The sequence below is a fragment of the Protopterus annectens genome, chromosome 11.part0 (assembly GCF_019279795.1).
Source record: "Protopterus annectens isolate FY-2018-M chromosome 11.part0, PAN1.0, whole genome shotgun sequence".
NCBI classification, from domain to species: domain Eukaryota; kingdom Metazoa; phylum Chordata; order Ceratodontiformes; family Protopteridae; genus Protopterus; species Protopterus annectens.
This window is the reverse complement of record NC_056745.1, coordinates 1331423007-1331432883: the sequence shown is the minus strand read 5'-3', so window position 1 is coordinate 1331432883 and position 9877 is coordinate 1331423007. Positions and strand designations below refer to the sequence as shown.

At 44.5% G+C, this 9877-nt stretch overlaps 1 protein-coding gene across 1 annotated transcript; it reads right to left on the bottom strand.

Moving 5' to 3' along the window:
• Nucleotides 1–8254: 8254 nt before the first annotated feature.
• Nucleotides 8255–9529, bottom strand: LOC122815839 (protein SCO2 homolog, mitochondrial). Its single transcript, XM_044088649.1, has one exon. It carries the CDS (start codon nt 9512–9514, stop codon nt 8483–8485), a length of 1032 nt encoding a protein of 343 aa, XP_043944584.1. The 5' UTR covers nt 9515–9529; the 3' UTR covers nt 8255–8482.
• Nucleotides 9530–9877: the final 348 nt, after the last annotated feature.

The following is a 9877-nucleotide window of genomic DNA, read 5'->3' as shown; positions in this document are numbered from 1 at the left end:
ATCTTTCTGGTGGGGTTTTGCTTTGATTTTTTTCTCGTTAATGGTGAACCCTAGGGAAGTTAGGAGTTTTTTGACACAGAGAAGATCCTGAAGCAACTTTTCTTTGCCATTTGACTGAATGAGGCAGTCATCCAGGTAAGGGTAAATCTGTATATTTCTCTGGCTGCAGAACCCTATAGCCAGGGCGAAGCATTTGGTGAATACTCTGGGAGCAGTAGATAAGCCAAAGGACAGTGCAGAGAACTGAAAGTGTTTACTGCCTGCTCTGAAGTGCAGGAATTTTCTGCACAATTCCCTGATGGGGATGTGGAGGTAGGCATCTTTTAGGTCTAGTGTGACCAGCCAGGCATTTTGTGTGAGCATAGGCAGGAGCTGCTGCAAGGTTAGCATTTTGAATCTGGGGACCACAAGAAGGTGTTCAGTTTGGACAGATCCAGGATCGGGTGCCAAGTGCCTTCCTTTCTGTGTGCAAGGAAGTCTGGAGTAAAAACCTCTTCCTGACTGATCCGGAGGGACAGGTTCTACTGCCCCCTGGGATATTAGTTTTTACCTGTTTTAATGCCTCTGCCCACTGGTTTGGGGGGAGGTCTGGGTACCCCCTCTTGGAATAGGGAGTTTGCTGAAGGACAATCTGTATCCCTGAGAAATGATTTTTAATACCCATTGGTCCTTGGTTATAGGGATCCAATTGTCCTTGAAGAGGGTGAGCGTTTCTCCCAGTTTCAGATGAGTGAAAGGAGGGCAGAGGGGGGAGAGAGAGTCATTGTGAGTGCTTACTATAGAAGCTTGGCTTACAACTCCCTGCCTTAGAGGCAGAAGTGGTCCATTGTTTGCTTCTTTGCTGGCCCTGGGATAGGGGCCTGGAAGTCCTGTCCCTGCGGGGCTTACTTTGGTCCTGTCTGCTGGGTGTAGGGGAGGCCCAGTGCTTAGAGGGAAAGTTCCCGCTGAATCTGGGCAGTTGAACTTGAAAGAAATCTTATACTGTTTGCAAAGATTTTGCTTCGTCTTCCATCTTTTTAAGCACCTCTTGTACTTTTTCCCCAAACAGGCGTTCTTTACCTAGGGGTACATCAATAAGTTTAGACTTCACATGCTCAGGGAGAGGTTGTTCCTTCAGCCATGCATGTCTTCTAATAACAGATCGTATCACTGCTGCCCTGCTAGAGGCTTCAAGGGTGTCATATCCACATTGTAATAAGTTCTTGGCCACTTGACAAGCAGAGTGTAGTAATTCTGCCAGCTCCTTTGAGTTGGGACAGTCAGAAGAGGTAGCAATCTTCTGTTTTAATTGTTCCAAAGTGTGTTGTTGATAATTTTAACATATGGAACTGACAGTTGAGTGCGCTGATAACCAAGGTTGCAGAGGTGTATACTTTTTTACCCCATCTGTCCAGTGCTCTGCAGTCTTTGTCAGATGGAAGAAGGTTCTTGGCAGAACTAATGACCGCAGGGTCTGCAGTGGGATTCCTGTACAGGTAATTGTGAGAATCCGGTACTCTGCAGTACCTGTCAGGTTTAGCTGGAGTAGGAGACTAAACTGGATTCAAGGAAAACATCATCCACCACTTCTAGAATAGGTGGGATGGCTAGAAGTCTGTGCTGGTGCAAGTCAAGAAACTCTCCAAGTCGTTTTCTTTGACTGTGGGTAGTCCTGAGATTCTCATTGAAAATGTTCCGTGAGGGAGTGAAGGGTTTCCCGAAGGAGAGATCCTCTGGGGGGAGGCAGAGGGGATGGATTCTTCTGCATCTGGCTCCTCAAACAGTGAGGGCTGCTGTTCCTCTTCAAAGGCAGAATAATCAGATTCCTCAGACTCTTGGTCTGACATAATTTCTGGAGAAGGAAGCCTTTTCCTTTTTGGAGTGGGGGCCTGAGTACCTCGGATAAGGGAGATGAGATCCTCCACCATTTTAAGCATTTGAGCTTGGGGTGGAGGAGCAGTAGCAAGATGGTGGCTAGAAGCAGATTTACTAGGAGTGGCCTGGCTTCGAGGCCTGAGAGAATATGTTGGTATCTGAGAAACAGTAGTCAGAAGAGAATATGTCATTTTTTGTCTAGAAGCGGTAGTGTGAACGGCCTCCTTGGAAGCCGGTGCTCGAGTCGTGGCTCCGGACCCAACCGAGGCAGAGACAGCCAAAGGCTTGGAAGATGAAGTGGATTTCTGCGGCATACCAGACTCCAAAAGGGTCTTGGCAGAGGCCTGCATAGAAAGCGAGTCGGGTATCAGGGGCAGCGAAAGCGCCTCACTGAATTCCGGAGAACTGATGACTTGCTTAGTGTTAGCGTCGTCGGAAAGCTTAGCCTTGTGTGACCTGTCTCTATCTTTAAGTTTTTTCGGAATGTCGGCTGATTGTTGGTTGATGGACGCTATATCGGAATTCGAAGATGGAATATGAAAATAATTGTCTACAAAAAGAGCTCTACGACGAATGGTTCTTGCATTAAAGAAGGCACAGAACCAGCAACAACGGCCGTCATGGTCTGGGCTTAAAAGTACAGTTTTGTACCTACCATAGATGTAAATGCTCGAGTGTATACACTGCTGCAGTCATTACACTGCGGTCCCACAGTCAGCTAGAGTTCCAAAGTCTTGGTCTGGCGTCGGTTGCTGTCGCTTCTTCCCTGACGTCAGTGCGCCAGGGGTATATTAAGATGCAGCCGACGCCATTTTCTTCAGTTTTTCTTGCCCCAGATGTCAGGTGCCCCCAAAAAGGAAGGCAATGTAAACTGCTAATAAAACGTACATAAGAAAAGCAATCAAAAACTTTCAGTTACCAGCAAATACTCCCCATAGGTAGTAAAGGGTAGAAGGCTTAGGTAAGTACCAGCAAGTAAGAGGGGAAGGAGGGAGGGTAACCTAGACTGCAGCAGTGTATACACTCGAACATCTACATTTATGGTAGGTACAAAACTGTACTATGTTCATCATGTTACACTGCTGCAGTCATTACACTTGGGTAGAATCCCAAAGCTGTGGTAGGGTGGCTGGTTCTATACGGCATTAGGGGTGGCTATAAGGCCCTGCAGCACTGCTGTGGCAAAGCCAGCTCTGGATTTAGAGTAAAGAGGCAGATGGTAATGCTTGGTGAAGGTATGTACAGAACTCCAAGTTGTTGCTTCCAAAATATACTTGGTAGGTACTCCTCTGAGGTAGGCAGTTGAAGTGGCTGTAGCCCTGGTGGAATGAGACATAATGCTGTTAGGCACAGTTTTCCCATGGTGTGTATAGCAGAAACATATACAGTGCCCTATCCATTTTGATATGGTCTGTTTTGAAATGGCTTTTCCTTGTGCTCCTGCAGCATATGCTACAAACAATTGCTCAGTTTTCCTGAAAGCTTTCGTTTTGTCCAAGCAGAAGCGTAACTGCCTGTGTATGTCCAAGGAATGCAGTAGTCTCTCCCCTTTATTTTGTGGATTTGGATAAAAAGTTGGCAAGTGAATAGTTTGGTTTAGAGCCACACTTGATAACACCTTTGGCATAAAAGTAGGGTTTGTTCGTAAAGACACCCTGTCTTGGTGGAAAATGATGAAAGGTTCCACTGCCATTAGTGCCTGTAATTCTGAAACTCTTCGTGCTGAGGTTATTGCCAGGAGCAGAGCAGTTTTCCAAGAGACATATTTTAAGTCTGCTGAGTTAGCTGGCTCAAAAGGAGGTAAAGTTAATTTTTCCAAGACGAAGTTGAGGTCCCAAGTTGGAGTTGGTGCTCTATGGGGCGGTCTTATGTTTTTAGCCCCTCTGAGGTACTGCTTTAGCAAAGGATTAGAAAAAAATGGTGGGTCTGTGTTGTAATAAGCAGAGATGGCAGAGGCGTGGATCTTAATGGATGAAAAGGAGAGGCCTTTGTCCAGCATCTCAGTTAAGTATTGTAGTATCTGAGGAATATTTGGGACCAGAGGGTCAAGGCTGTGAGCCTGGTTCCAGGCACAGAATCTCTTCCATTTATCCGAATAGGCTTTCCTTGTGCTAGGCCTTCTGGCATCCAGAATGACATGCATAAAAGCTTTGGAGAGAGGCATTGCTTGCGTGACTAAAGAATCTGCCATGCAGCCAGGTTTAAAGTCTTGAGTTGGCTGTGAAGTATCTGATTGTTTTGCTGAGTCAGAAGATGTGGGATTTGAGGCAAAATCCATGGTGGACCTTGTGCTAAGTTCTTTAAGATTGGGTACCAGTGCTGGCGTGGCCAGTCTGGGGCAATCAGGATCATCTTTGGCTTTTTTTGTCTGGCTTTTATGAGTACCTTTGAAAGGAGAGGTAGTGGTGGGAAAGCATATAGTTGTAGATTTTTCCAGCTGAATGAGAGGGCATCCACTTTCCATGCTTGTGGGTGGGAAGTCTTTCTGCAGAATTTCTGTAGCTGGCAATTCATTGGGGATGCAAACAGATCTATGTCCGGGCTCCACCAGTTTTGTGTTATCATTCTGAATATTTGTGGATTTATTTTCCACTCGTGCGGATCCATGATGTTTCTGCTTAAGTCATCTGGTGTGTTTTTATGAATGACTGCCCCCTTGTTTGTTTATGTACCACATAACTGTGGTGTTGTCTGTCTTTAGTAGAAGCTGTCCTGGATGCAGAAGGTCCTTGAAAGCTATAAGGGCATTTTGTACAGCTAGCATCTCTTTTTGATTGATGTGAAGATGCCTTTGTTCTGCGGGCCACTTGCCCTGAATACATTTTCCTGCCATGTGTGCTCCCCAGGCGTAATCCAAAGCATTTGTTGTCAGTGTTTGCCTGGCTGTGGGTTGAGTGAAAGGCTGCCCCTTGTTGAGGTGACAGGCTTGAGCCCACCATCGAAACTCGTGTTGAAGGCAAGGAATAAGTGGTATCACTGTTTCCAAACTGTGACAGTGTTGAGACCAGACACACTTTAGGTACCATTGTAGTTTCCTCATACGCAGTCTGGCATATGGAATTAGTAGTATGCAAGATGCCATGTAACCCAAGGCCTGCAGAATTTTTCTTGCAGGGAGTTGGGTCTTTGTTGCCATCAATTGGAAATATTGAGTCAGTTGTCGTTGCTTGTCTGGCATGAGATAAGCCATCTGGGCCATTGTATTTAAGCTGGCACCCAAGAATATTATCTCTTTTGAGGGTACTAGTTTTGATTTCTTTTCGTTTACTGTGTACCCTAGGCAAATTAGCAATCTTTTTACAAACGCCAGATGCTTTAAAAGAATGTCTTTGTTCTCTGCTTGAATAAGGCAGTCGTCCAAGTATGGGCAAATTTGAATTCCTTTTTGTCTGCAAAATGCAATTACTGGTGCCATGCATTTTGTAAAGACCCTGGGCGCAGTAGATAAGCCAAAGGGCAGTGCAGAGAATTGGTAATGCATTGAACCTGCTAAGAATCTGAGGTATTTTCTGCAATTTTGTCTGATAGGGACATGCAGGTATGCCTCCTTGAGGTCCAAAGTTACGAGCCAAGCTTTCTTGCCCAGCATGGGAAGAAGCTGCTATAGTGTCAACATTTTGAATTTTGGAACATCCAGGTAAGTATTTAGAGAAGAAAGATCCAGAATGGGCCTCCAGGCTTTGTCCTTTCTGGGAACCAGAAAGAGTCTTGAGTAAAATCCTTGTCCTTGCTCCTGTGTCGGTACCTTTGAATAGCTCTCATGTTCATGAGTGCTGTAATTTGTCTTTGAGCCTCTGCCCATTGATTTGGTGGCAGATTTGGCATTCCTTTTAACCTTGGCAGAGTGTGAAAGTGGAACTTGTAACCTTGAGATACAATACTGAGAACCCATTTGTCTTTGGTGATCATATGCCAATTGTGACAGAAAAGTGCCAGTTTTCCCCTCAAGGGGGCTGCCAAGAGATAAGTGTTTGGCAGCTGTAGTGGGAAGTCATTGGGACTGTTTTTTATAAGGTTGAGGCCTGTCTTCCCCTTCTTTCTGAGTTGAAGCACCCCATTGTCGAGGCCTGTAAGAACCTTGTGGTTGACCTCTGCCTCTTGGGCATCTGTACCTGCCCCTTTGAGGTCTGTCTGAGATTGGAAAGGACCAGTTCTTTGTTGGCCAATTTCTGCTAAATCAAGGAGGCTGAATCTGTAAGAAATCCTTCACCGTTTGCATAGATTTTGCTTTATCCTCCATTTTCTTTAATACCTCTTCTGCCTTAACTCCAAATAAAACATCCTGCTGCAAAGGTGCATCCAATAATTTTGCTTTAATATGATCTGGTAAAGACTGCACTTTTAACCAAGCATGCCTTCTAATGACAGACCCTGTAACTGCTGCTCTACAGGAGGCCTCTAATGAATCAAAACCACATTGCAAAGTATGTTTTCCCACTTGTTCAGCTGCATGCAATAAAGCCTGTATTTCCTTATAGTTAGGAAGATCTGAATTTGGAAGCATTTTTTGTTTCAACTGAGACATCAAATATTGCTGATATTTAAGCATGTGAAACTGGCAATTTAAGGCCCTCATTGCTAAAGTTGCAGATGTATATACCTTCTTCCCCCATCTGTCTAATGTTCTGGAGTCTCTGTCAGAGGGGACTGGATTTTTTGCTGTGGAGGCCTTTACCCCTTTGGGACCCTGGGAAATAGTTTCAGCGTCAGCCACAGGGCTTTTATAAAGAAATTTGCGAGAGACAGGGACTCTGTAGTATCGGTCTGGCTTAACTGGAGCAGGGGGTAAAGAATCAGGATTTAAACTGGATTCAGAATACACATCATCCACAATATCTAACACTGGAGGAATAGCAAGGGGTCTGTGCTGAGGTAATAAAGGAAAATCTCTGAGCCTTTTCTTGGATTCTGAGTAATCCGGGCCCTCCCAATGGAAATGCTCCCTCATGGTATGTAAGGTTTCCCCAGAGGAGTAGTCCTCTGGTGGAGAGGCTGAAGGAATAGATTCCTCAGCATCAGAATCCTCATAAGGGGGTAAAGAGCATCCTTGGTCTGAGGATGAATCTGAAGAGATGGACACCTGGTCGGATGAGTCATAGTCTGCATCCTGTCTAGGCCTTTTATCAGGAGGAGGGTGGGACCCTCTGATCAGAGTAATTAAGTCTTCGGCCATTTTGAGCATCTGTTTCTTAGGCATGCAGGCCTGTCCTGGTGAATGTAGAAGTTGTTTCTTTGTTTTTAAAGGGGTTTTAGATTTAGCAGAAGATTTAATGGTTAACTGAGTAGGTCTGAAAACACCCTCTGAAGCTGCGGGTTGTTCAGCTACTCTGGATCACTCTGAAGGGTTAGTCTCATTAGGCCGTAAATCTGGTGTATCCGAAGGCCCAGCCATCTCCACGTGGGAGTCAGAGGCGGCCTGTGGTTCCCAAAGAAGTGGTCATCAGGGGCTGCAAAGGCACCTCGCTGAAAACCGGAGAACCGGCAACTGGCCTAGAAGAGGCTTCGTCGTCAGTTTTGGGCCTCGGATGCCTGTCCTTGTCTTTGCGCTTTTTGTGAATCCCGGTCGTTGGTCATTCCGACGGCATGTTGTAAATGAATTTTCTACCAAAATAATGTCGGGCAAAATCAAACCGACGTTTAATAGTGCGCTTGTTAAACCTAGCACAAAACAGACAACCTGACACGTCGTGGTCTGGGCCTAGGCATGGGATACAATAAGAATGGAAATCCTTAGGAGGCATTTGCTTCCCACAAGAAATACAATTATTAACTTTTACTGACATCGGTCTGAGGCAAGAAAAAGTTTCCCCAACGGGGTACTTAGCTTTGTAGAAGACTTCGGTTCTGGATTCGGAATGACAATCTCAGGAGTTGGCTGACCGGCACTTGCGAGCTGCATTTGCTTCGGGCACTGCGTGGCAAGAAAGACTGAAGAAAATGGCGTCGGCTGCATCTTGTATACCCCTGGCACACTGACGTCAGGGAAGAAGCAACAGCAACTGATGCTGGACCAAGACTTTGGAACTCTGGCCGACTGCGGGACCGCCTGATGGCAGGATAACCCAAGTGTAATGACTGCAGCAGTGTAACATGATGAACATCAAGTGATGCAGTAAGAATGAAAGTGTTTCGGTGTGAGATCTGCTTTCCACAGGCGAGAGAATTGTTAACTTTTTCGGACATCAGTTAGAGCAAGAAAAAAGGGTCCCCAATGGTGTACTTAGCTTTAGGAAATTTTACTTCTGGTAGCGACCGACCGGCACTCGTGTGAACTGCTTCTGCTACGGGCTCCACGGCAAGAAAGATGTAATGAAGTCGGCTGCCTTGCTTTATAGTACTGACGACCGGACGTTAGACTACAGGCGACAGCAGCTGGTGCACAAGAATACTGACTCTGGTATTTGGGCCGGGTGAGGGCTACCACAGCAGGGATAACCGACAGGTGATGACTGCAACAGTAAAACATGAAGAACATCAGTTCTTTTCTGTTTATAAAACAATGTATACCAAATATCAAACAATTTCAAAACTTTTTTTTCCATATTCCATTGCAAATTACCTAACTTTTCATAAACATGCAGTTGTGAGGCTAACATGATGAGATGCGGACAGAAGATGCTTTGTTTTATTAGAACAAAGAGACATAAGTGGCCATATGCCTTCTTATGCTCTCTGCTATTTCTCTGTCAGATTTGGTTCTGTTGTAATAATCTATAAAGAGTCCATCTGGATTAAGAAGGTAGGTTATGATAGTGTGATCCACAATGTAGTCATTGTCTTCATCCTTCGGACCAGCACTAAAATACACTCTGTAATCCTTTCCTGCTTCTTTGACCTGCTCAGGTGTCCCAGTCAAACCCAGCAAACGTGGGTGGAAATCCTTGACATACTTTGCCATAGCTGCCACATCATCTCTCTCTGGGTCCACAGTAACAAAGATGGGCTGTATCTCTGGCAGTTTGGGATCCTTCTCCAAAATGCGGACAACCTCACACATTTTTGTAAGTTCATCTGGACAGATATCAGGACAGTGTGTGAAACCAAAGTACATCAGGACCCACTTACCAAAGAAGTCTTTCTTTGTTCTAGGTTTGCCATTGTGGTCTAGAAGACTGAAGTTCCCCTGACCCACTGCCACTTTCTTTAGCTGTTCCAATCTCTGTACATTCTGTATAGTCTTCTTTTCTTGACGAACATAAAGCCAAGACCCCATGATTGCAGCTCCAAAAATGCAAGTTACCAGTAACTTTGTGTAAAGACGGATCTGAGGCTTGGAACTAGAAGTGGATTCAGGACCATTACAAGGAATGGACTTACAAAACTGCCTGACAAACAAATTACAAGAAAGTACCCCCACTTGACCAGACAAAATACGTCTATGGGATAAGTACTTCACAATAAATGGACTCTTGCTTAGTGTTCTTATCTTAGGGGACATTTGTCCACAAGAAATTAGACTTCCAGTACAGTTTAAGACGGCTCCAATACAGGACTTGAGGCTTGTTATGCCAATGCTAGACATCTTGAATTTTTTACTGCTTGCCTGACGAAAATTTTGTGCAGACACACAGGAGCCACCTGTCCACAAAACAGGGGCATTTTTCCAAAATGAATTGGAAAGAAGGCCAAAGATACTTAGCCTTTGAAAATTCAGGTTCATCCTGAGAAATCTGAAACAACAAAAAAAAAATAGATTAGGGAAGATGCACTCAATCATTAATAGTCATGCATGTGATTTTGGACAGCAACAAGTGTAACCTCTTACATTTCTGCAAATTATCAACTACAGAATACCAATCAGTAAGCTCTAATGAAATGATCTGCCTCCAAGTAACTCTGAAACACTACTAAAAAATTAATTAAAGTAGTCCTAACACCACCTTTACTAGCTCCTCTATGACGTTTTAAGCAATTTTAAGTTTTAGATATCATGCAACTAATGAAAATATTAATGTGTATTTTAGTAGTACACATTTCATTTTGATAAAGTTTACTTTACTGTGTATTTAATGCACATGCATTT

What these genes read in the sequence shown, in the direction of transcription:
- LOC122815839 (XM_044088649.1), bottom strand. Translation starts at nt 9,514, where the DNA reads ATGAACCTGAATTTTCAAAGGCTAAGTATCTTTGGCCTTCTTTCCAAT.